Below are 27,780 nucleotides of genomic sequence, written 5' to 3'. Positions count from 1 at the left end.
TCCATACCTCTACGCCATTCTGGCATATGATACTTCTCACCCTTTTAAGGAGCTAGGTATCCCGGACGATTGGGATATCCCGCATCAACAACATAATATTTGCCTATAAAATAAGGAAATGATATCATCTATTTCTTGTACAAACATTTGATATTTAAACAATTAGTGAATTGTATGATCATATGCTAAAATGTTACCTTTTGGAGGGTGTGGGAAGAACCTTTCATCAACACTTATTGCATTGTATAACACACTAGTGTCATGCATAGCTCCTGGTTGCCCCAGAGACACATAAGTGAATAGCATGTCAAAGTCACAAATTGCAAGAACATTTTGAGTTGGTATCCCTGATTTCCCAATATATCTGATACTATCCTCGGGATAGAGAGACACTGAAATATGTGTGCCATCAACTGCACCAATGCAATCTTTGAAGTGTGGGTACGCCCGCCTATCATCTTTTATCCTCTTATGGACAGTGGGGAAGTTGGGGTTTTTAGGTGTAATGAAATCTTTTGCCATTTTCATCAAACAGTTGAGAACCTCATCGAATTTCCTACTAATGGTTTCTCTCGAGTGCTTGAAACGATTTTGACCTCTTCTGTTGGACTTATTGCCACCACAAGTGAATAGGAAAATTGCAAGACCTTCATATGTGCTCACATGCATGGATGGTTCTAACCCGTACCTTCGCACCAACAAGTCATGAAGGTCCATGAACACTTCTGTGTTCATGCGAAGTTGTGAAAGGCATTCGCCCGGAGTCCTCAGAGTCTCTTACAACCATCCCATGCCACTTAGAATTGATGTCCTCGGTGGGTTCTTATGAAGATATTGATCACAATATACTTGTGCAAGTGTAGCAGCACCCAAAACAAGATTTAAAAACTGGTTACTATCATCATCGGAATCATCACTATCACTTTCAGATATCTGCATATAGCACAATAACAAAAACCGACAAATATTAGTTGACATATGTAGCGCAAATGTTTTAGTGCAAATGACATACAACGGTAAAATAGTTCACTCCGACATACATAAACCAAATAGTTCGAATGACATACAACGGTAAAATAGTTCACTCCGACATACATAAACCAAATAGTTCAAATGACATATAATGCTAAAATAGTTCACTCCGACATGCATAAACCAAATAGTTCAAATGACATGAGACAAAAAAATCACGCGCCAACACATTACTACTTCAATTTCCATACTTGTCGTTGTATCTCCTCTTAAGCCAATTAAACCTACACTCTTTAGGAAGGGTCTTGAACATTTCCCGTTGCTCCTTCTTCACAAATAACTGTGTGGCAATATCATGCTCATCGGAACCATACACGGCCCCACATTCCAAGACCATATCCATGACTTCCTTGATTGTCACCTCTCCTTGCTTCATTGATGTGAAAGAGGCGGCACATTCAGCTATCTTTGTAATTTTATCTTGGATGACAACTGATGTGCTTGACTTTTGTTTCTTATTTTTTTCAACAAGCACACGAGGTATCTTCTTTGCATTAGCAATGCAAGGAGAAACCTCCTGGACCTCATCTTCCTCACCTCCAACCACGTTACCAACATCTTCAGGGATTTCATAAAGCTCTTCCTCTCCAACTTCAACAATATTATCAACGTCAACCAAATTCTCTTGACTTGGGGGTATGATGGGATTGTCACTCATGGGATTCCAATGATCTTGTTCATCATTCAAAATATTACCAAACATTTTGGAAAGGTGCAGCTGATTTTGAAGAGGCTTTTTTCTAAACTTGCCACGTCCAGGAATGTCCTATATATATAAACAAATGATCAACATAACATGTATGAACTAGAATTACCATCGTAATGGAATATTTGTGAACACTCACCTTTCTCGCCTTCTTCCACCACTCATTGTCCATGACAATAACCCCCATCGAACTGTCCCAACCTGTTCCAGTTTGTTTCCTCATTAATTTATTCCAACAAGACCAATCACCCTTTAACTTATCCCACTTGTTCTTCAGTTGCATCTTTGATAAACTAATTACAGTCATCTGATAGAACCTTTCTGACACTGTATTATAAGCTGAAGGATTCAAATGAGTGTTGGGACGATTCCCTTGTTCCACTTGTTCGGCCATCAAGGAACAAATGATTTGGACGTACTCGTCGGTCCACTCCATTGAATCACCCTGAACATAATAGTATGATTCAGTATGACTTTGCATCAATTTTGTGTATTCTCAAATTGCATTGCAGTGTTCATGTATCAATTTTGTCTATTCTCAATTTTCCTCTATTATTTTGCCATACATGCTCATGGATGTCTACTGTGGCCATCTCTACTTGTACATACCCATATAATTCATCTAGTCATCTATAACGAATACAACTGAAAATTTTTATATACCTGCTCTTCCTTAGGGGTTGTACGTTTCTTCCTGTTGTTCGTGCCGTTCTTGGTGCTGTTCGTGCAGGTGGTGTGCACCGAATCCATGCCGGCAGCAGCAGCAGGTGTGGAATGGGTACTCCCAAAAGAGGCGAACGCCACACCGGCCATCCCTGCTGTCGTCGAGGACGGATCGGGCTGGGAGAAGCCGACCCTCATCACGGGCGCCATGGCTGTCCTCGCTGCTGCTCCTGCTGGGGAAAGGCCCGACTGCTGGGGATGGAAGGAGGAATTGGGGGGAGGTGGAGGAGGACCATCGGATCGACTCATTCCGGTGGTCTCCTCGCCGCGGTCGTACTCCGGCCGGCCGATCCAGGTCGCGGCGGCGGCGGCTGGAGGTCGTGCGTTCTGTTCTGGCGGCGGCTGAAGGAGAAAGAACGATCTAGGGTCCTCTCGCTGGAAAAAAGAAAAGAACGAAACGGTATGACTTTTGGGTGGCAGTGGTGGATAATTATCTCACAACTTCACGTCTAGTTATCAAAATAGAATTTTCGGAGTACCCCTTGAGGAGCTTCACAGAAAACACGAAGCCGGCCCTCAGATTCGAGTTTTTTCGTGGAGCTGGACATCGTGGAGTTGTTCCGTTTGACTTGCGATTTTAAAAGCAGAGCTGATTTTTCTGAAGCAAAGCAGTCCCAAATAGGCCCTAACAAAGAAAGTGTTCCTAGCTTCTCCCTCCGTTCGTTACGTATGGCGTTCTTCGTGTTATTGTGCCGGCGCATACGATTGTGCAATGCGCTGATGTGCTTGCTTATACAGTGTGATCGGCAAGTGTGAGAGAACGGCGTGTTATTGGCGAATGTGCTCGAAGGATTCCGACATCCCTTGAGAATATACTTCAATCATTTTAGATTATACAGTGTGATCGACGTCGAAGAAATCAGTCTGCAGAATCATTTTATTTCACGACACACAACACACCACGCGCGCGCGGACACGCTGCTTCAATCCAAGCACGGCCAGAATCTGAATGCTTAGCAACAGTAGTAGCAGTCTGTGGAGTTGTTAGAGGTTGAACATGACCTTGATGGCGTCGCGGCCGCGCGCGCTGACCTGGAACGCCTCTTCGACCTCCCCCTGCGAGAACCCGAACCTGTGCGTGATGAGCGGCTTCACGTCGATCTTGCCGCTCCGCAGGAAGTCGAGGCACAGCGGCCACGTGTCCTTGTAACGGAAGATCCCCACCACGTCCACCTCCCGGATCGCCGCCGACGTGAGCGGCACCGTCATCTCGTTGTGCCCCATCCCCACCAGGCAAACCCTCCCGCCCGGCCGCGTCGCCTCCAGCGCAGTCGACATCGTCTTGCTGAACCCGGCGCAGTCCAGGCTCACGTCGATGTCGTCTCCCATCGCCGCCTGGATGCGCTCGATCTCCCCTGCGAGGTCCTCCGTGTCGCCTGAGACCTTCACGGTGGCGTCCGCGCCGAGGGACTTGGCGACAGACAGGCGGTGGTCGTCGACGTCGGCAATGACGATCCTGGGCGCTCCGAAGGCGCGCGCGGAGAGCATGGTGACCAGCCCGATCGGGCCCGCGCCCATGATGAGCACCTTCTTCTCCGCGCCCACGTCGGCTCTGCGGCAAGCGTGCACACCCACGCTCAGGGGCTCGCACATGGCGCCCTCCTCCAGGCTCACGTTGTCTGGAAGCTTGAAGCACAGGTCACCTGGATGCACAATCTACACAAAATCCACCCCACACACACTCATAAGGATATGCTCCTCTTATTTACCTCAGCAACAAATGGTCAAAATCATTAAGCTCAGCTTGCAGCTTGCAAAGTGCAATTAAGTATATAACGGACCTGGTCGGCAAGTGATCCGTGGTAAGGTGGGGTGGCGAAGAACTTCATGTCGTCGCAGAGGTTGTAGCGGCCGCCCTTGCAGTGCCTGCAGCGCCAGCAGCTGATGCCGGGTTCCAGCGCCACGCGGTCTCCCACGGCGAGGTGCTTCACGCCGCCGCCCACCTCCTCGATGATGCCAGCGCACTCGTGCCCGATCACCATCGGCTCTTTCACCACGAAATGGGCAATGCGCATCTCCTGCAATCCAACACATGTCACAGGTTTTAGCTTTAAGTAGAACTTGATTATACAGAGTACCCTGGAAGACTTGTTTTAACCTGTTTATCGGTTTCTTTCCAGCTAACGAAATGAAATCGGGGGTGAGCCCCTCAATTCGAAAAAAATCTACTCCAGATGATTGATTAGTGTGAGAAACCACCTTCAGGTAATGCACGTCGCTGCCGCAGATGCCCACCGCCTTCATCCGGACTCGCACATCATAAGGACCTGGATACATGAATCAATTCAGCCTCTTCGATTGACAAGGTTTTTCTTTTGAGGATGATTAACAAGATTTTTAAAGCATAGGAATAAAATGCCCCCTCTATGACATACTCCCTCTGTAACAAATTATAAGACGCCTTTTGCCATTATTACGATAGTATCTAAAAACTTCTTATATTTTAGGGGAGTGATCTGCGCCGGCGCAGAAACTTTTGGCAGGCCGCGTGTGGGCCACACGATCCACCAACCTTCGCGAGTCCGCACCGTTGGATCTCCATGCAATATTTTTTTTTCGATGCAGCAAAATTCGTCGCGATGCAGCAATTTTTTCAACGGTTGCAACAAAAAACAAAATTTTTAGAAAAAAAAAAAATCTACGTGATCGTATCAAAAAAACGAATCTGATGATGCATGGTAGCAAAAGTCAAACGCCGGTTGTAACAAATATTTACGTGAACGTGTATGCAACTTTTTTAGTGAACAGTTTCAGCAAAAAATGATGCCGGTTCTAGCAAAAAAACAAGGTTGTAGCAAAAGTAAAAAACATTGATTGTAACGAAAAATCCGACGAACTGAAGTTGCAACCAAACGTATATGCAGCATTTTTACTGAACAAATATAGTAAAAAAACGCTTGCAGCAAATATGACGCTGGTTACAACAAATTTAGACGAAAAATGTTGCATCCACTAACCAACGAAGCGCGCGCGTGAGAAAAATGTTGCATGAGCCCGCGCGCGCGACGGAGCGACCGACGCGTCGGTTCGGCCGGCGCGCCGTATTGAAACGTTTCCCTATATTTTAATACACAGAGAGTGCTATAAAAACATACAAGCCTTCACAAGACACTTATCGTACATGGAAGTTTCCTACAAAATGCATAGATCAATCGAAATTGCCAGGGATTATAAACAACCAATATAGAAAAATAATGTCTATAAACTAAAACCCGCCAGAATTGTGGGTTGTGCGCGGGAGAGACGAGTCTGGCCAAAAACTAACCTCCCGTGTGAGAGGTTGCCCACCCCCCCCCCCCCCAAATTCTTGCTATGTGGCGAGAGGATCTAGTGGCGGTTGGCGTCATCCAGGTTAGATGCCCATCGGGGCGTACGACGATGGGACTTTGAAGCGGGTCGCTGGCCTCGGCCAGATCTGGCCGTGGCTGGACGTGTTCGTGATGTCTGGAGGCTGGGTACCGGCCATGGTCACCGTGTTGCGAATGGGGCGGTGGCGGGCGCGGCACGTCAGCAACTGGGTGGATCTTGACGGATTCTTTTGATCTCACCGGGATTCAACCCTTGTTTGGTCCTTGACAGCGTGGTCAACTTCAGAAGAAACCCTAGATCTTCTTGGGGGTCAAGCGATGGAGTGCTTTTGCGCCGTAGCCCTCTTGAGGGCATTGTTTCTTGCTCCGGTTGAAGGGACCGGCGACACACGATAAAAATCATGACGACTATGATTGTTGTAGACGATGGCGGCGTTTGTGATGTCGTTCCCTTGTTCCCTTCTTGAGGCATCGTTGTTACAGGTTGCGAAAGCACGCTCCGGAGGACACCCTAGATCTAGGGCTTCCTGGATCGGACGATGACAACATCTTTGATGTCGTTTTCCCTCCTGGGGGCATCGTTTTAGGGCAAGTACCTCTTTCGCATCAAAGACGGTGGATCTCGACGGCGTGGCACAATGGAGTATCAGAGTCAGATGCGTGTTGACGGGCTCACGTAGGAGCATAGCGGTGCCTGGCGTCATGGCAGGCCTGACAAGGTCGATGCGTGAGTACCTGCTCTGAAGATAGATCGGTGGAAGACGGCGGCGGCGGCCCCTGAATGCGTCGGACTAGTGTGTGCCTCAAACCCGGCAATTGTGGCTTGGTTGGGGCCTCCGTTTTTAGTGTTAAGCTATGGTGTGAGGTCTGTTTGGTATTCAGCTCGGACTATCGACATTCGGCATCCCTTTTCTTTAAATGGATAGGAGTAGAGACAAATGTTGTCAAAATGTTGGCTTCAGGTTTACTGATTTACTTCCTTCATTCCTAAATATAATTTTTTTTAGAGATTTTACTACGGACCACACACGGAGCAAAAATGAATGAATCTATAATTTAAAGTATCTCAATATACATCCATCTGCAGTAGTGATTTTCCTTTAAAACTTATTTTTTTAAATGAAAAGAGTATTACTTTGTAAAATCTTTATAAACAACTAGCACAGTGCTCGTGCGTTGCTACGGAACCATAAGAGATCATCGAAAGATGGTGTTGTCCTACGACTATTGCATGGTTTATGATTAAGAAGAGGGCGTAAATATAATAAAAGGTCATGTTGTAGGCATAGATGATTTCTAAGCGACCATTGTAGGTCCTTCGTGAGATTTACAGTGAGATACACATTTTAAATTTTAAAACATAGGTGAATGGTCGTAAGTAATTTGAATGCAAGATCGTGTATTTGGTAGGAGGACAACGTCTACAACCATGTTGTGAAGTTGCGATGTGTTCGCTCTCTCCTCCGTAAAAATAAATAAATGTGTTCATTCTCTTCTATTATGCTATAAAACTAACAACGCGTTTGGCAATATTTGGGAAGAGGAATGGGAGTTTAGTATAGGGAGTTGTATTGGGATTAGACATGAGATGAGTCGTTTTATTCCCATTCCCTTGTTTGGTACATGATAGAAATTATGTGTGAGAATTTGAGGAGAATTTGTATTCCCTTGTTTGGTTCATGGAAATTGACGAGGGACTAGACCAGGAAAGTGAACATAAATTATGATGAAGGGTTAAGATTGACTCACTAAAATAATTCCCTCCAAACTCCCACCCCTCCCCCAATAAAACGGTAGGAGTTGGAGTCTCAACAACGTGTTTGGCAATATTTGAGAAGAGGAATGAGAGTTTAATGTAGGGAGTTGTATTGAGATTAGACATGGGATGAGTCATTTTATTCCCAATCCCCTACTTGGCACATGATACGAATTATATGTGAGAATTTGAGGAGAATTTGTATTCCCTTGTTTGGTTCATGGGAATTGACAAGGGATTAGACTAAGGGAGTGGACATAAGTTATGATGAAGGGTTAAGATTGACTCACTAAAACAATTCCCTCCCAACTCCCACCCCCTCCCCTGTTAATAAAACGGCAAAAGTTGGAGTCTCAATTCCCATGCCTATTCCTTTATAAATTCCCAATCCCCTGAACCAAACAATAGATTTAAAGTCTTGTATCCTTTTAATTCCCATTCCCCGACTCTAATTACCCCCAACCAAACACGCTGAAGTTCCATGCTTATTCCTTTATAAATTCCCAATCCCCCTAACCAAACAATAGATTTAAAGTCTCGTACCCTTTAATTTCCATTCCGTCACTCTAATTACCCCCAACCAAACACGCTGTAAAAGAATTGGTTGTGCAGAGAAATTAATATAAATGCATTTATAATCTATGTTTTAAAAGAGCGCTATTTTCATATTAGGCTAGTAATTTATTTGTTTATTTGGCATAGGTCTTAAAAAATAAGATTTGTTTATTCTATCTTCTGAAAAGCTGATAGTCTCACGTGTAGATATAAGTGTATTTGTTTATTTGTACGATCCTATCACCAATTCTAACCTTTATAAGTAAGAAAAATTAATAAAATAAATGCATGCATCATCCATATGCATAGGCCGGTTCTTACTCTTTTTTAAAAAAGTCTGCAAATTGACTTAAATTAGAAAATTAAGACGAGACTTAAATAAATCATGTTAACAGATTTGCTAAATCTCACCTAGATAAGAAATAACAAAGTCTCATCTAACTCCTACACATCATTTGAGTAATCAAACAAAAAATAAAAATAATAAACTGGCACGAATCTTCATCAAAATCAAATGATATACGATTTAGATGTGAATTCGTTAAATCGCTAAATGAGAGCTAGACACATCCTTGCGTTGACATGAACTATCCTGCCACTACTTACCTCCACGTCCACGTCTGACATGCGCAAACCCGATAAGATAAGCTTAAAAAACCAAACTCGTCAGTGCCACCTGGATTTCAGGTTCGGATTGTCTATTAACAAACGGACACTTCTGGACAAGAACAATCGGCAGAAAACCGATCGAGTTCACGAGCCAGCAATGGATTACAAAATCCTAGAACGGCGAGTCGATTTGTATAGCGAAAAACAGAAACGGGAAAGGTCGGGAAGAAAACAAACCCAGCGGCGGAAGCTTGAAGGGCATGATCTTGAGGGTGTTCTTGGCCACCAGCCAAGCCGCCATGTTCTCGCCCTCGCCGCCGGCCGCCGCCTCGCCTTTCCCTCCCTTCCCCATCTCCCTCTCCTTTCTCTCCCACTCAGTCACAGGCTCACAGTATACTGAAGGGCAGGTGAGTGATGGGACGACTATAAAGCGCGGAGTGACTATTTTTCTTTGGCAGCCGTCGGGCGGTGCGATGCTTATCGCTTTATTATCGCTCGCAAGTTGTGGACGGCGGCAAAGGGAAATTATTTTTCTTTTGGATCAGCTCGCCCACCGGCCTTGTCGCGGCTAGACTTCCGTCGTGTCCGCCGACTGTGACCGTGCGTGTGATCCTTGCCACTTCGCGGTTCGACTCCATCAGGCCGTCGTGTCCCCGCTGCCAATCAGGCAAAAAGAACGGCAGAAACCGAGATGACGTGTGTGATCATCATTTTTTCCTTCTTTTTTGCCTTTATTCTTGAATCAAGCGTGTAATCATTAGGGCGATGGGCATCACGGTGGATACTGGATTGCAGCGTCCGTGCCATGTCGGCCTCGAGCCGGATACCATATCCAGGGCTCCAGGCACGGTTTCTGTTTGGGCCACAGTTTCTTCTGGGTGGGAGTGGGACCACACTTTCTTTTATAACTCGGTTGAGAAAACCTTTTCTTTTCTTTAGGAGCCGTCCACAAATCTTGATGCGCGGAAGGAGCAGCCGGATGACGAGAGGCAGGCCCGAGCTTTTTACTGGACACCATGTCATTATTATCTGCAAACTAAAACACGTACTGTCGGAGGGCCGCTTTGGCACCTAGCTGGCTTTAAAAAACTAGATGATGCCCCGCGCGTTGCAGCGGGAACTTTGATAGAAGAAATGCATAAATCATTGTTACAAAATAACTAAAACTAATATGAAGCACATATGTGTTCAAAAAATTAAGTACAAATATGAAGCATATGAAAAATATTTTTGTAATTGTAGTCAAATAATGTCAAATGTGATGGCTCCACTGCATTAGTATATGGTATCCCTCAACACATATACATTCAATATTAAATAGGATGAAAAATAATAATTTAGGACTAACATGCATGTATTGGTGATGTGGCAATGCTACATGCATGCATAAATAAATACACAAGGTGTAACTTCTATTAACATGCATGACTTGCTTGTGTGGCATGTTTGCATGTCTAGCAAAATTAGGTAGTGGGTTTCAACTATTTAGAAATAGAAGATGTGTTTCAAACACACGAGCGAAGCTAGAGCTAAAGTTATCCTGATGCACCGTTTTAGCAATGGAATAAACTTTTTGATCGATACTGTACTAAATAAAGTGATAAAAATGCATTTGTTGATACAAATTACACATAAAATTAGAAAAAGAAAATAAAACATTAAAATTAGCCTAAAAACAGTTTTCCCATAGTAGTTTTTTTTTATGAAAAACTCCAACAGTAGTTAAACTAGCATGTACAATTAGATGCCCAGTAGGCCCACAACACCCATGCCCAAAAGGCTTAGAGGCTACGACCTCCCCTGCCCAAAAGCGGATTTTTTCACTGTTTTAACCCATAAGACGTAAGTAATTCATAGAATGAACTCAATCTGAAAGTATTTCCAGATCTGACCCTTTTAGAAACGTCAGAGTCCATGGCGTTGCTGCTCCACGTAGAAACGCCTGTCTAACGTGGCGTTTCTGGTCTACATTGGAACGCCAGTCTAGCGTGCGTTGCAACACCAGCTGAAACGCCAATGCCTTTGGCGTTGCAACCCAGGTGACAAACGCCATGAATAATGGCGTTTCTACCGCGCAGAACAGTGCCCCCTGCCATCGGTCCTATCGGCTCGCCGCAGTAATTATTTAGCCCCGCGCAGAACGAGCCATGGCGCCAGAGACCTTTTCCTCATGCTCGCTGCAGTAATTATTTAGCCTGGCGCGAGAACAGTGAGAAGGAGGACAAAGGCACGTCCCTCTGATCGATTCCCGTACGTGCTCCTAGGCACTTTGTGAGGGAGGATGGTGAGCCTTGTATCATTATAATAGCACTCCCTCCGTCCCAAATTTTTTGTCTTAGCTTTGTCAAGGAATGAATGTATCTAAATACTAAAACTTAACTAGATACATTCGTATCTAAATAAATCTATGACAAAAATTTTAGGACGAAGGAAGTACTTATTTACATCTATCTATTGTAGTGTAACCTTGATTATAAATGTTGTGTCAATATCATATAGTCAGCTCGTCACAAAAAAATATATATAACCAGCAACTGGCTGTACCATTAACCATGCTTTTAACTGATCACACGCACACACGCAGTGGCAGGGCCACAACATGTCAATATCCACCCGGCAAGAAATGACCAGGCAGTGCAGCCAATGAGCCAAACCAGGTCTGCTGTACACGCCTAGTCGGATAGAGAGATGATCGGCATTCGGCAAGTACGGGAATCGATCAGAGGGACGTGCCTTTGTCCTCCTTCTCACTGTTCGCGCGCCAGGCTAAATAATTACTGCAGCGAGCACGCGGAAAAGGTCTCTGGCGCTACGGCTCGTTCTGCGCGGGGCTAAATAATTACTGCAGCGAGCCGATAGGACCGATGGCAGGGGGCACTGTTTTGCGCGGTAGAAACGCCATTATTCATGGCGTTCGTCACCTGGGTTGCAACGCCAAAGGCATTGGCGTTTCGGTCTGGGGCTGCAACGCACGCTAGACTGGCGTTCCAATGTAGACCAGAAATGCCACGTTAGACAGGCGTTTCTACGTGGAGCAGCAACGCCACGGACTCTGGCGTTTCTAAAAGGGTCAGATCCGGAAATACTTTCAGATCGAGTTCATTCTGTGAATTACTTACGTCTTATGGGTTAAAACAGTGAAAAAATCCCCCAAAAGCCACCCGAACCAAAAGCTATCGCTGGGCACGAGACTCGATCATGAAAACAAATTTGCAACCCGATGCACATTAATTATCGTAGCCTGCATGCTGTTGATGCTAATCACCGCTGAAAATAAAATACGATCCCGATGCCTGTGCATCAGGGTCCGTCCATGCAGCTCCGCCCCTGTCCAAACATATGATAAAGGACACTGATCTGCGCCGGCGCGTCGGTCGAAACTTTCAGCCTGGTCGCGCGCGAGCCACCACATCGTATCCTGTTTAATCTTTAAATCGAACCATGCAGCAAAATTCGTCGATGGTAGCAGAAAACAATCAACAATGTAGCAAATTTTGGGCACAGATGCAACAAAAACATGGTTGTAGCAAAAATATGAATGTGGTTGTAGCAAAAAAATAACGCTGATAATACGTGGTAGCAAAACAAAATGTGGGTTGTAGCAAAAAAATTTGATGAACTCGGGTTGCAACTCTAAAGAATGTGGATGCAGCTTTTTTAATGAATGTTTGTAGCAAAAATTGAGATCGGTTATAGCAAAAATTAACATCGGTTGTAACGAAAAAATTCGACGAACTCAGGTTGCAATCAAACGTGAATGCAACTTTTTTTAATGGACAATTATAGCAAATTTGGAAGCTGGTTGTAGCAAAACTCGATGATGATCGTGGTGACCATGCAACTTCATCGACCGCCTTTTGCAGCCCTACAGGTGTCGCGGGTTGCATCACGGGAGATTTTTTTTTACAATTTTAAAGGAACAATTGGTGGTGGGCCCATGCGATTTGTTATACTACGTGATCTCGCGGTTGAGTAGGAAAAAAGAAGAAGAAAAAAAGAAGAAAGGGACTACGTGGCTCGGAGCCACCAGCCTAACACGTCACGCACGAAGCGGTTTCGCACGTAGTGGGACAAGCCAACAACGTTTGGTTGCCTTCGATCTGACGTGTCGTGAGCGGCCGACCGAAGGCTCGGTCGGTCCGCCGGCTGTAAACGTTTACTTTTTTTTAAATGTCACAAAATACCAATAGATGTTTCATGCATATATCTCGACATTGTAGGTGCTCGTAAAGATGTTTTGCGAAAAAAGTGACAACTTTACGAAACATGTGAAAAAGGCAAAACTTAGTGTGAACAACAAAAAAACTAACAACCTTATTGAAAGGACGTGGATGTTGCCTAGAGGGAGTGAATAGACAATTTAAAATAACTATGGTTTTAGGGTTGAAAAAATGCAGAATAAAACTAACATTTAATTTGTCAAGCATAAAACCTAAAATAACTAGGTTCACCTATGTTGCAACGCCCAAGATGCGACCCTATCCTCAATTTGGCACGAGGGCCTCGTCAGGCATAGAAGCGCATCTCGTCGTGTCGCAAGAATGGATATCGTTACAAGTACATGTACTGAAGAGACGAGATATATACATAGAATTGGCTTACACTCTCCACAAGCTACATCAGAGTCACAACAGTACAATACATGAACATCATGAATAAGAGCAGGGTCCGACTACGGACGAAAACAAACGAGAAAAGAAGAACGACGTCCATCCTTGCTATCCCAGGCTGCCGGCCTGGAACCCCCCTAGATCGAAGAAGAAGAAGAAGAAGAAGAAGAAGAAGAAGAAGAAGAAGCAACTCCAAATGAACAATCAACGCGCTCGCGTCAAGTAATCTTTACATGTACCTGCAACTGGTGTTGTAGTAATCTGTGAGCCACACGGGACTCAACAATCTCATTTCCAAAGGTATCAAGACTAGAAAAGCTTAATGGGTGAGGTAAGGTTAAGTGGTGAGGTTGCAACAGCGGCTAAGCATATATTCCATGGCTAAACTTACGAGTACAAGAAATAAGAGGGGGAAGCTCTACGCATAGCGGTCGTGAGCTAATGATGATCAAACGAATGATCCTGAACACCTAGCTACGTCATACATAACCCCACCGTGTCCTCGATCGAAGAAGGAGCTCACGAAAGAGACAGTCACGGTTACGCACTGAGTTGGCATATTTTAATTAAGTTAACTTCAAGTTATCTAGAACCAGTGTTAAACAAAGCTTCCACGTTGCCACATAACTACGGGCACGACTTTCTGAAAGATTTAACCCTGCAGGGGTGCTCCAACTAGTCCATCACAAGTTACCACAAGCCGCATAGAAATCGTCGATCACGACACTCGCGATCTCGTCGGACTCCTTAGTGGAAAACCTCAACTCTGAGATTACCCAAAGCATCACCGGAATCCCGATGCACAAGATATTTCGTCAAAGGTAAAACTAAGCCAGCAAGGCCGGCCGACGTGTCGACGATCCAGATAGGAGTCGCGTATCTCGTTCTCAGGACACGACGGATGAGCTAGACGCCGGGATCGCTGAACCTCTGGGTGACCAGAGGGGCGCCGGACATCGCTCAGGTGGGACCAACACTCATGAGGATCACTGGCCCGGGGGTTGATTAATTATCCTCGGGGACCGGAAAGTCCCTATGCAATTTTATTAGGTTATTAGGCAAATGTAGTACCAAAGTTGGGCCTTGCCAGACCAGCTTTAATCTAAAACGAATTATCAAGGGGGTCCACATAACAACCCCGATCGTGTTAGGAGCGCTCAACTATGGAACATAACACCGGTAGCCGAAACTAAGGGGGCAAAGGTGGAACAAAACACCAGGCTAGAAAGGCCTAGCCTTCCACCTTTTACCAAGTATATAGGTGCATTAATTTAAATAGCATTAATATGGTGATATAACAAGGAACCCATGTTAACACATGGAAGCAACTGCACCTGCAACTAGCAACGCTAACAACATGGTTAAGCAAGCAGTAACATAGCCAATCAGTGGTTTGCTAGGTTGAACAAGTTGAAGGTTTTCATGGCATTGTTAAGAGGCTGATATTTAACATGTGGTAGGCAACGAGACATAGCGACAGAAACGATAAAACTAGCATGGCAATGATAGTAATGGTATCTGGGGAAATGGTCGTCTTGCCTGAGATCCCGCTTGGAAGAAGAATGACTCCGTGAAGCAGACGAACCGATGTAGTCGAACGGGTCCTCACTTTCCGACACGCTTGCGGAACTCTATCGAGACGGAGGAAACCGGAAACAAGCATCAACACACGAGATTCACCACACGATGCAGAACACATATGATGCATGAGAAGCTGAATACATGCAAGTCACGGCATGACAACTCACAACAATCAAACGCTACACATTAAGTGAAGTTCAATATGCAACGAGTTGCATATTGACGATACTCCACGTTTAATTATTTAGTTCTGTCTCGATTAGATACAGGGCAATATTAAATGTGGTTAAACATGGCAAGAGGTGAAGCGTAATTAAACTACCTATCTAGGCATTTTAAATGAGGTCAGAAATGACATATAGCATCTCCGAGACGACCTCACATGTTAATTTACAATTCTGTCCAGATCTGAACTAACACATTTAATTAGTTGTTAAACATCAAAACAAATAGGTTCACGTGATTCTACGCGTCGTTACAAGCAATTTACACATAGAGAACATTGCCAACGGAGCTACGCTTCAAAAGATACAAGCACCGCAAGATATGATGGCATGAATGCAATATGTGTGCAACGACGGTCACGAGCACTTCAAAACATACAACCAGCAAGAGAAAATGAAACTACATGAGATTCTAAGCAAGTTTCATATAGGACACGATCAAAACGGAGCAACGTTCAACAACTCCGAGCAAAACAAGAAATCACTACAATCTGCAAAATCAGCCACATAGCATTTTCTACACCCCACAACTACGAGCTACACAACTCCGATAAACTCAACCAAGGCATGAGACGATAGAGGTCAAGTAGCACTACAACATACAACTAACAACCACTAACATGGGAACATGGATCACTAGGAAAATAAGTCACAAAATGGCTTCTCACACACAGTTTCAGACTTCGTGAAAATAACACTTCATGAAAGTGCAGTTTTCGATCTGAAGGCATATTCACAGCAGCAAAACCATAAGCTACAGGACTCCAAATGGCATGAAAACTCATAGCATGCTAGAGAATCCTAAAGTCTACAACTAACTCCATTGGACCAACCTCAAAAGAGCTACAGATCACAAGATATAAGCAAGACAAGACAACAACAAAATATAACAGATCTCAGACTTAGAAATATTTCAGCATCTCTAAAACATTACTGTTTCCTAACAAGTAAAGAACAACCAAAGCACACCTAAACATGGATTTCGATTGCAACTAAAAATACCAGGGGCTAGACTAAACATCAAAGATCAACTCTCTAATTGACAACTCCCTCAAACGAAGCACAGAATAAATCCTACGAAATAGACAAGAGGACAACATGGCAAAATATCGGGCGAACTTACTTGCTCAAAAGCTAAAACTAAATACACAGAAAAATCCTATGGATTTTCCTACCCCGAAAACATATAAAACAAGTGGGATTGCACAACAATAATTTCACCACACGTAAATTCGAGATAATGTCCTAAGCACGGAAAATAAACTAGCGGCAAATCCCTACACGCAAAAATACCAATGACCGCTCTAAAATACATGGCAAAGGGGATCCTAAAACATGGACATTTTATCTAAGGCATTCGAGCTATTCGAACACGCGCGGAAAATAAATGCGGGCACTATCCTATTGAGGCAGCACGTAAACCTAGGCATATGGCGGCTCAAACTACGTCAAACAAATATGCAAGTTGCACAAACGTAATCTACGCGCAAAACTACACCAAAACCATATACAATACGCCTCGTTCTGACTTACGGAATAAAAGTTAGGAACGTTCTAAAATCGCCTAATTTTCTGGAATATAAATAATTTCGAAAATCATCTATATTATCTACCGGGCCGAGCTGGGTGCAAAACAGCTAAGGAGCGCTGGGGGCGAGGGAGTGGCTCAGGCTCACCTTGAGCCGCCACTTGGGCCGGGGGCACTGGAGGCTGGCCTCGGGCGGTTGTGCTCCTGCTGGGTCGGGGCTCTGAGTGGCCCAAGAGGCTCACGCGAGCGAAGCGCTCTTGGCCTCCTCCCGTGCCCGAGGCACGAGGCCTGGCGGCGCTCGATGGCGAGCACGAGGTGAGGCACGGCTCAGAACTGGCGGGGAAGGCCGAGGGACGCGGGATCCGACCGGGATCCACCTGATCCGCCCGTTCCCGAGGCGGGGTCGACTTGAGGCGGCGCATGGCCTCGGGCGGCGAAGGATGCCGTGGCAGCGGGACGAAGACAGGCGGCGGCGGAGTGCATGACCGATGGCGGGGCACGGGTGAGCGCCGGCGGCGCAACAAGCCGGCGCGGGCAAGGGGCTCGGGGCACCTCGGGCATGGTAGAGGCATGGGCGGCGATAGGAGGCATGGGCGGCTCGGCCTGAGGAGCCAGCGGCGGCTGGTGTTGGGGAACGTCGCATGGGAAACAAAAATTTTCCTACGCGCACGAAGACCTATCATGGTGATGTCCATCTACGAGAGGGGATGAGTGATCTACCTACCCTTGTAGACCGTACAGCAGAAGCGTTAGAGAACGCGGTTGATGTAGTGGAACGTCCTCACGTCCCTCGATCCGCCCCGCGAACAATCCCGCGATCAGTCCCACGATCTAGTACCGAACGGACGGCACCTCCGCGTTCAGCACACGTACAGCTCAACGATGATCTCGGCCTTCTTGATCCAGCAAGAGAGACGGAGAGGTAGAAGAGTTCTCCGGAAGCGTGGCGGCGCTCCGGAGGTTGGTGATGACCTTGTCTCAGCAGGGCTCCGCCCGAGCTCCGCAGAAACGCGATCTAGAGGAAAAACCGTGGAGGTATGTGGTCGGGCTGCCGTGGAAAAGTCATCTCAAATCAGCCCTAAAACCTCCGTATATATAGGTGGGAGGGAGGGGGCCTTGCCTTGGGGCTCAAGGAGCCCCAAGGGGGTCGGCCGAGTCCAAGGGGGAGGACTCTCCCCCCCCAAACCGAGTTGGACTAGGTTTGGTGGGAGGGAGTCCCCCTTCCTTCCCACCGCCTCCTTTTTTTTCTTTCTCTCTTGATTTTCTTCTCCTTGGCGCATAGGGCACTTGTGGGCTGTCCAACCAGCCCACTAAGGGCTGGTGTGTCTCCCCCAAGGCCTATGGGCTTCCCCGGGGTGGGTTGCCCCCCCGGAGAACTCCCGGAACCCATTCATCATTCCCGGTACATTCCCGGTAACTCCGAAAACCTTCCGGTAATCAAAAGAGGTCATCCTATATATCAATCTTCGTTTCCGGACCATTCCGGAAACCCTCATGACGTCCGTGATCTCATCCGGGACTCCGAACAACATTCGGTAACCAACCATATAACTCAAATACGCATAAAACAACGTCGAACCTTAAGTGTGCAGACCCTGCGGGTTCGAGAACTATGTAGACATGACCCGAGAGACTCCTCGGTCAATATCCAATAGCGGGACCTGGATTCCCATATTGGATCCTACATATTCTACGAAGATCTTATCGTTTGAACCTCAGTGCCAAGGATTCGTATAATCCCGTATGTCATTCCCTTTGTCCTTCGGTATGTTACTTGCCCGAGATTCGATCGTCAGTATCCGCATACCTATTTCAATCTGGTTTACCGGCAAGTCTCTTTACTCATTCCGTAATACAAGATCCCGCAACTTACACTAAGTTACATTGCTTGCAAGGCTTGTGTGTGATGTTGTATTACCGAGTGGGCCCCGAGATACCTCTCCGTCACACGGAGTGACAAATCCCAGTCTTGATCCATACTAACTCAACCAACACCTTCGGAGATACCTGTAGAGCATCTTTATAGTCACCCAGTTACGTTGCGACGTTTGATACACACAAAGCATTCCTCCGGTGTCAGTGAGTTATATGATCTCATGGTCATAGGAATAAATACTTGACACGTAGAAAACAGTAGCAACAAAATGACACGATCAACATGCTACGTCTATTAGTTTGGGTCTAGTCCATCACGTGATTCTCCCAATGACGTGATCCAGTTATCAAGCAACAACACCTTGTTCATAATCAGAAGACACTGACTATCATCGATCAACTGGCTAGCCAACTAGAGGCATGCTAGGTATGGTGTTTTGTCTATGTATCCACACATGTAAATGAGTCTTCATTCAATACAATTATAGCATGGATAATAAACTATTATCTTGATACAGGAATTATAATAATAACCATATTTATTATTGCCTCTAGGGCATAATTCCAACAGCTGGAGTTGCGGGAGGCGCCCTGGGCCATTGGATCAGAGATCCGACGGTCCAGATCGGCCTTGGCTGGATCAGATCTGGGAGGAGAGAGAGGGCTGCTAGGGTTTCGGGAATTGCACGGATTTTGAGGCAGGGTTAGGGGAGTCTAAAAATGGAAGGGGAGGTGTGTTTAAATAGGGAAGGGGGCTAGGTTTAGCGGTTTTTCCGCCCCGGATCCAACCGTGCGGTCGGAATCTGACGATTCCGCACGCGGGAACGGGTAAATGGCCGTGTAGTGTAGATATCCGGAGACGAGAGGGGAAACGGGCGACGCGGCAACGATTTTTAAAACACCGACAACCGTCCGACGATAGACCTAATACGGTGCCGCTACGGTCGACAGTTCGGGTACCAAACGGACTCCGATCGCGACGAAACTTGACAGGCAGCGTACCTAAATGAAAATAAGACAACACGTCAAATCTCAATCCAATCAGAGAAAGTTTTCAACACACTTTTAAAAACAGGATTTGAACGATGCCGCGGGCGCGTGCGTGTGTGGTCGGGCTCAGAACGGACAACGACGAGAACCGGCAACTACTAACGGATGCAAGTTTTGAAAACTGGCGGCAACGGGATGCCGATGCAATGCTGATGATGCGCATGATGCGATGATGATGCCACAAAAGAAAATAGACACTCGACGAAAACAGAATAGAAGGGGAATCTTTTGGAACGTCGGCATTGGGCTGTCACAACTCTCCTACACTACAAGAGGATCTCGCCCCGAGATCCAAGAATGAAAGGGGGAGAGGATGAGAAAGCAAGAGGTAACTTAATCGCTTCTTTGACAAACGAGTGAAACCAACGATCCTTGAAGGTTGCGAAGAGATGAGGAATGATATGAGAAAGAAGCAAGAATTCATGGAAAATTTCGCAGCACTTCGGTAGGAAAATGGGACAAAAAATTCGATAAGATGGAAGAAATAGACAATATTCACAACCAACAACTAAATATAACAAAGGGAACACCGTTATCTTGATAGAACAACATGATTGACCCAAAAGAGCAACATCACAATGCTTCCGGAACAAGAGAATAGGAACTAGCTCATACTAAAGAAGAGAATGAAGAAAGAATGACAACGACTACCTCGAATGAACTTGGCAAGCATCCTTGCAAGAAGAATTGAACGGAGTTGTTGGAAAAACAACAACGAAAAGAATAAGATAGTAGTGGGCTTATGGAAACCTTTTCAAACTAATGAAGTGACAACCAGCCACTAACAGAAACAAGGATTGTTTGGGAGAAACAAGATATGAACAATTTCTTACACCAAGAGGATGCATTCGGAACTTGGATTAATGAGAAGCACCATAATAGCAACAATCCATAGGAAAAGCTTGAGGTGAAATCCAAACCAAGATAGCTCAATGAAGAAATCATGGGTTGCAAATATCTCATGATCATAGAATTGGTGGTTTTAATTATCTCATACTTGAAAGGAAATCTCTTCTAGGCTCCTACACTAACAAGAATGCTATAATACCACCTCAAATGATAAAGGAGGAAGAATTGCACTTTGAAATGCAAGAGAAAGGATACTTGAGGTTCTCCAACAAGAATCTTGAAGAAGACTTGAGAATGAATTGATATCATGAGCCGCTCCGGAAGAAGAATTGAAATCTCTTGGAAAAAAGAAGAACAAGAATAAGAATTATGTTATGCTCATCCTTCATCAAATTAAATTGACGACAAGAAACGGATTTAGCAGACAACTTATTATTCTAGAAATGATTGAGGAGATACATGAGCACAAACTGAAGAAGTATTGAAAGAGACACCGGTGAGAATTGAAATGAATGAGGCAACCATGAATGAATGGAGATACATGAGAATGAAGAGATCATGAGCCACCTGAGAGAAAACTAGAACAAGGCACCAGATAAAGGAGAGACGAACGAAGAGACAACAATGGAGAAGAATTTGAGAATGAAAGTTGCAAGCTGAGAACGAACAAAATCTTCTGGATGATGGCCTTCGGAGGATCGAGAACGAAAACAACTCAGAAAAGCACCGGATAGCAAGAAAAGGGATTACTCATGATTGGAACAATTAAGATGATGGCACCAAGCTGAAATGATGAATCTTCAAGAGAATGAACCAAAATTCGAGAGAAACACTCCTTCAAATTTGCAAGCTGAGAATGATGACGAGAAACAACACCAAGAATACTGAGACACTCCGGAATAAGACCAAGGAAAAATTTGGCCAATGACGACAAATAAATTTGAAGCGATCTTGAAGAAGGAATATGACTGATGAAATTCATACTTACGTCATAGTTGAAAAGAATTAAAGATCTTCGAAAAGATTATAAGAGACATATGAGATCCTCGGAAAAAACTGTGGGTTATGGGCCCACGTAAAGAAACCACCGTTGAAAAGACTGAAAGAAAGATTGAATGCACCGGTACAAATGAAAACTAGATGAGGTTGAGAACCTCGAAATACTTAAAGAATAGAAAACACAAAACTTCCGAGATATCTTCAACACACCAGATAGAAAGAGCAGAATAAATAACAAGATAGGCTGAAAAGAATTTCCAACACATGAAGGAATTTAAAGGATGAAAAGGATATGATGACACGGACAACTAAATTGAATTCACCAGAAAAGATAACACGATTGAATAAAGATGAACACGAAGCTCCTGATAATCTTCACAACGAATCACCGGATACGACACGGAAGAAAAGATAGTGGAAGCATCACTGAATATCAAGGCACTTGGATGAGAATTGAATCACTGAAGAAAAGGGTGGGAGGGCGGGGAAAAACAAAGACAACTTGGGACAGATGAGACAAACTCCGGTAAGAATTGAGAGAATGATCTGCAATATTGGAGAGGATTTAATTCACTTGAAGAGAAGCACACCGGTTGAAAAGAATTGACAAGACAATTCCGGTTGACAAGAATTGAAAAGAAATTTTGATTGAGCAAAAGAATTAATTAGCATTCCCATAGAAATATGAGAACCGCTCTTGGAAACATATGAAATCGCCATCTGACATCGAAGCAACTCGAATTACCATATTCCAACAAAACAAAGGATGCGGCTTGCAATTAGCCAGAACAAACTCATGAGAAAGATTTCGGTTCGATATTTCCGTGGACAGGATCGCACGGGCTCGAACCTTACAGTAGCCATCAAATGCAAGGCAGTGCACCCGGCATACGAAGCGTCCCCGATTCGTAGCAAGCTACAAGGACTCTTTAAGACACAACGTGAACCGCTGTAAGACGACCGTCAACAAACGAATGCACTAGATGTCGAACCCCAACCTAACATCATGCATTTGTTGGAAGATTGTCCTATAAGTAACTACTTGAATTCCCACCTAAGAATTCTCGAAATATCTGGTCATGCAATCTGGTACACGGATACAAGGAATAATATCACACAACTCCTATACTAACCCGTCACCTGTATCACATCCGTCAACACATAACCATAATCTCGGACCTTCATCTACAACATACCCTCGTGATCACAACGATACAAATTATGGAAGTACTCCCGAACAATCTGCACCAGTACCGGGGACATCGGGGTTATCTCGCCACTAGTAGTATTGAAGCAATTACGAGCATCCTTCGTTCTGAGATACTAAGAAATCTGAATGATAGGGATGTGCTCAAGAATCCCCTGGAGCTCAACTCCCCGGAAGACATCAAGTCAGACAGGAGGCACCAAGACAGAACTCCGTCACATCAACATCATATATATTCCAAAAATATCCACGTGATCCTAAAAAAAATTTGAGTGAAAAGAGGAGTAGAATAAATTATTACGTCAAGATTCCTCACTAGAGCATAGAAGAGGAGAAAAAAGAATCCTACTCTCCGATATATAACTAGACTCAAAGTAGTTTTTCAGTAGACTCGACTCGGCCAAGTTCGATCAATGAAGGGGGCACCTAGGTCGGTACTGCTCTGATACCAACTTGCAACACCCAAGATGCGACCCTATCCTCAATTTGGCACGAGGGCCTCGTCAGGGATAGAAGCACATCTCGTCGTGTCGCAAGAATGGATATCGTTACAAGTACATGTACTGAAGAGAAGAGATATATACATAGAATTGACTTACACTCGTCACAAGCTACATCAGAGTCACAACACTACAATACATGAACATCATGAATAAGAGCAGGGTCCGACTACAGATGAAAACAAACGAGAAAAGAAGAACGACGTCCATCCTTGCTATCCCAGGCTGCCGGCCCGAAACCCCTCCTAGATCGAAGAAGAAGAAGAAGAAGAAGAAGCAACTCCAAATGAACAATCAGCACGCTCGCGTCAAGTAATCTTTACCTGTACCTGCAACTGGTGTTGTAATAATCTGTGAGCCACAGGGGACTTAGCAATCTCATTTCCAAAGGATTCAAGACTAGCAAAGCTTAATGGGTGAGGTAAGGTTAAGTGGTGAGGTTGCAGCACCGGCTAAGAATATATTTGGTGGCTAAACTTACGAGTACAAGAAATAAGAGGGGGAAGATCTAAGCATAGCGGTCGTGAGCTAATGATGATCAAACGAATGATCCTAAACACCTAGCTACGTCAGACATAACCCCACCGTGCCCTCGATTGGAGAAGGAGCTCACGAAAGAGACAATCACGGTTACGCACTCAGTTGGCATATTTTAATTAAGTTAACTTCAAGTTATCTAGAACCAGTGTTAAACAAAGCTTCCACGTTGCCACATAACCGCGGGCACGGCTTTCCGAAAGATTTAACCCTATAGGGGTGCTCCAATTAGTCCATCACAAATTACCACAAGCCGCATAGAAATCCTCGATCAAGACACTCGCGATCTCGTCGGACTCCTTAGTGGAAAACCACAACTCTGAGATTACCCAAAGCATCACGGGAATCCCGATGCACAAGATATTTCGTCAAAGGTAAAACTAATCCAGCAAGGCCGCCCAACGTGTCGACAATCCCGATAGGAGCCGCGTATCTCGTTCTCAGGACATGATGGATGAGCTAGACGCCGGGATCGCTAAACCTCTGGGTGACCAGAGGGGCGCCGGACATCGCTCAGGTGGGACCAACACTCATGAGGAGCACTGGCCCGGGGGTTGATTAATTATCTTCGGGGTCCGAAAAGTCCCTATGCAATTTTATTAGGTTATTAGGCAAATGTAGTACCAAAGTTGGGCCTTGCCGGACCAGCTTTAATCTAAAACGAATTATCAAGGGGGTCCCCATAACAACCACGATCGTGTTAGGAGCGCTAAATTATGGAACATAACACCGATAGCCGAAACTAAGGGGGCAAAGGTGGAATAAAACACCCGGCTAGATAGGCCGAGCCTTCCACCTTTTACCAAGTATATAGGTGCATTAATTTAAATAGCATTAATATGGTGATATAACAAGGAACCCATGTTAATACATGGAAGCAACTGCACCTGCAACTAGCAACGCTAACAACATGGTTAAGCAAGCAGTAACATAGCCAATCAGTGGTTTGCTAGGTTGAACAAGTTGAAGGTTTTTATGGCATTGTTGAGAGGCTGATATTTAACATGTGGTAGGCAACGAGACATAGCGACAGAAACGATAAAACTAGCATGGCAATGATAGTAATGGTATCTGGGGAAATGGTCGTCTTGCCTGAGATCCCGCTTGGAAGAAGAATGACTCCGTGAAGCAGACGAACCGATGTAGTCGAACGGGTCCTCACTTTCCGACACGCTTGCGGAACTCTATCGAGACGGAGGAAAGCGGAAACAAGCATCAACACACAAGATTCACGACATGATGCACAACACATATGATGCATGAGCAGCTGAATACATGCAAGTCACGACATGGCAACTCACAACAATCAAACGCTACACATTAAGTGAAGTTCAATATGCAACGAGTTGCATATTGACGATACTCCACGTTTGATTATTTCGTTCTATCCCGATTAGATACACGGCAATATTAAATGTGGTTAAACATGGCAAGAGGTGAAGCGTAATTAAACTACCTATCTAGGCATTTTAAATGAGGTCGAAAATGACATATAGCATCTCCGAGACGACCTCACATGTTAATTTACAATTCTGTCCAGATCTTAACTAACACATTTAATTAGTTGTTAAACAGAAAAATAGGTTCGTGTGATTCTACGCGTTGTTACAAGAAATTTACACATAGAGAACATCTCCAACGGAGCTACGCTTCAAAAGATACAAGTATCGCAAGATATGATGGCATGAATGCAATATGTGTGGAACGACGGTCACGAGCACTTCAAAACATAGAACCATCAAGAGAAAATGAAACTACACGAGATTCTAAGCTAGTTTCATATAGGACACGATCAAAACGGAGCTACGGTTCAACAACTACGAGCAAAACAAGAAATCACTACAATCTGCCAAAATCAGCCACATAGCATTTTGTACACCCCACAACTATGAGCTACACAACTCCGATAAACTCAACCAAGGCATGAGACGATAGAGGGAAAGTAGAACTACAACATACAACTAACAACCACTAGCATGGGAGCATGGATCACTAGGAAAAGAAGTCACAAAATGGCTTCTCACACACAGTTTCAGACTTCGTGAAAATAACACTTCATGAAAGTGCAGTTTTCGATCTGAAGGCATATTCACAGCAGCAAAACCATAAGCTACAGGACTCCAAATGGCATGAAAGTTCACAGCAAGCTAGAGAATCCTAAAGTCTACAACTAACTCCATTGGACCAACCTCAAAAGAGCTACATATCACAAGATAGAAGCAAGACAAGAGAGCAACAAAATATAACAGATCTCAGACTTAGAAATATTTCAGCATCTCTAAAACATCACTATTTCCTAGCAAGTAAAGAACAACCAAAGCACACCTAAACATGGATTTCTATTGCAACTAAAAATACCAGGGGCTAGACTAAACATCAAAGATCAACTCTCTAATTGACAACTCCCTCAAACGAAGCATGGAATAAATCCTATGGATTTTTCTATCCCGAAAACATATAAAACAAGTGGGGTTGCACAACAATAATTTCACCACACGTAAATGCGAGATAATGTCCTAAGCACGGAAAATAAACTAGGGCAAATCCCTACACCCAAAAATACCAATGACCGCTCTAAAATACATGGCAAAGGGGATCCTAAAACATGGACATTTTATCTAAGGCATTCGAGCTATTCGAACACGCGCGGAAAATAAATGCGGGCACTATCTTATTGAGACAGCAAGTAAACCTAGGCATATGGAGGCTCAAACTACGTCAAACAAATATGCAAGTTGTACAAATGTAATCTACGCGCAAAACTACACCAAAACCTATACAATACGCCTCATTCCGACTTACGGAATAAAAGTTACGAACGTTCTAAAATCGCCTAATTTTCTCGAATATAAATAATTTTGAAAATCATCTATATTATCCGGGCCGAGCTGGGCGCAAAACAGCTAAGGAGCGCTGGGGCGAGGGAGTGGGTCAGGCTCACCTTGGGCCGCCACTTGGGCCGGGGGCGTTGGAGGCTGGCCTCGGGCGGCTGTGCTCCTGCTGGGCCGGGGCTCTGGGAGGCCCAAGAGGCGCACACGAGCGAAGGGCTCGTCGCCTCCTCCCGTGCCCGAGGCACGAGGCCTGGCGGCGCTCGACGACGAGCACGAGGTGAGGCAGGGCTCAGAACCGGCGGGGAAGGCCAAGGGACACGGGATCCGGCCGGGATCCACCTGATCCGCCCGTTCCCGAGGCGGGGTCGACTCGAGGCGGCGCATGGCCTCGGGCGGCGAAGGATGCCGCAGCGGCGGGACGAAGACAGGCGGCGGCGGAGCGCAGGACTGATGGCGGGGCACGGGTGAGCGCCGGCGGCGCAGCAAGCCGGCGCGGGCAGGGGGCTCGGGGCACCTCAGGCATGGCAGAGGCATGGGCGGCGATAGGAGGCTCGGTGCGGCTCGGCCTGAGGAGCCACCGGCGGCTGGAGCGGCGGGAGGCGCCCTGGGCCGTAGGATCAGAGATCCGACGGTCCAGATCGGCCTTGGCTGGATCAGATCTGGGAGTAGAGAGAGAGGGCTGCTAGGGTTTCGGGAATTGCACGGATTTCAAGGCAGGGTTAGGGGAGTTTAAAAATGGAAAGGGATGTCTGTTTAAATCGGGTAGGGGGCTAGGTTTAGCGGTTTTTCCGCCTCGGATCCAACCGTGTGGTCGGAATCAGACGATTCCGCACGCGGGAACGGGTAAGTGGCCGTGTAGCGTAGATATACGAAGACGAGAGGGGAAACGGGCAATGCGGCTACGATTTTTAAAACACCGACAACCTTCCGGCGATAGACCGAATACGATGCCGGTATGGTCGACCGTTCGGGTACCAGACGGACTCCGATCGCGATGAAACTTGACAGGCGGCCTACCTACATCAAAATAAGACCGCACGTCAAATCTAAACCCAATCAGAGAAAGTTTTCAACACACTTTTAAAAACAGGATTTGAACGATGCCGCGGGCACGTGCGTGAGTGGCCGGGCTCAGAACGGACAACGAGGAGAACCGGCAACTACTAAGGGATGCAAGTTTTGAAAACTGGCGGCAACTACTCGACCTTTGTTCCAAGCTCTGCAATGGCCGGCTTGGGCTCTTAAGGCAAATGGGAGATCACCTGTGTCTCTGAATGGATCATCCAGGAGTTGAAGTTTT

General features: G+C 45.3%; 2 protein-coding genes across 2 annotated transcripts; both read right to left on the bottom strand.

Moving 5' to 3' along the window:
• Positions 1 to 793: 793 nt before the first annotated feature.
• LOC123408660 (L10-interacting MYB domain-containing protein-like) lies at positions 794 to 2,251 on the bottom strand. Its single transcript, XM_045101718.1, has 2 exons — positions 1,878 to 2,251; positions 794 to 1,798 (listed from the first exon to the last, which is right to left on the bottom strand). The coding sequence occupies exons 1-2, from the start codon at positions 2,217 to 2,219 to the stop codon at positions 1,211 to 1,213; spliced, it is 930 nt and encodes a 309-aa protein (XP_044957653.1). The 5' UTR covers positions 2,220 to 2,251; the 3' UTR covers positions 794 to 1,210.
• Positions 2,252 to 3,274: 1,023 nt separating this feature from the next.
• Positions 3,275 to 9,188, bottom strand: LOC123407681 (sorbitol dehydrogenase). The gene is made up of 4 exons (XM_045100868.1): positions 8,927 to 9,188; positions 4,661 to 4,728; positions 4,243 to 4,479; positions 3,275 to 4,117 (listed from the first exon to the last, which is right to left on the bottom strand). Exons 1-4 carry the CDS (start codon positions 9,039 to 9,041, stop codon positions 3,446 to 3,448), a joined length of 1,092 nt encoding a protein of 363 aa, XP_044956803.1. The 5' UTR covers positions 9,042 to 9,188; the 3' UTR covers positions 3,275 to 3,445.
• Between the last annotated feature and the right edge of the window lie 18,592 nt (positions 9,189 to 27,780).

The sequence above is a fragment of the Hordeum vulgare genome, chromosome 7H, assembly GCF_904849725.1.
Source record: "Hordeum vulgare subsp. vulgare chromosome 7H, MorexV3_pseudomolecules_assembly, whole genome shotgun sequence".
Lineage (NCBI taxonomy): Eukaryota > Viridiplantae > Streptophyta > Magnoliopsida > Poales > Poaceae > Hordeum > Hordeum vulgare.
Note: the sequence above shows the minus strand (reverse complement) of the source record. Positions and strands in the feature narration are given on the sequence as shown.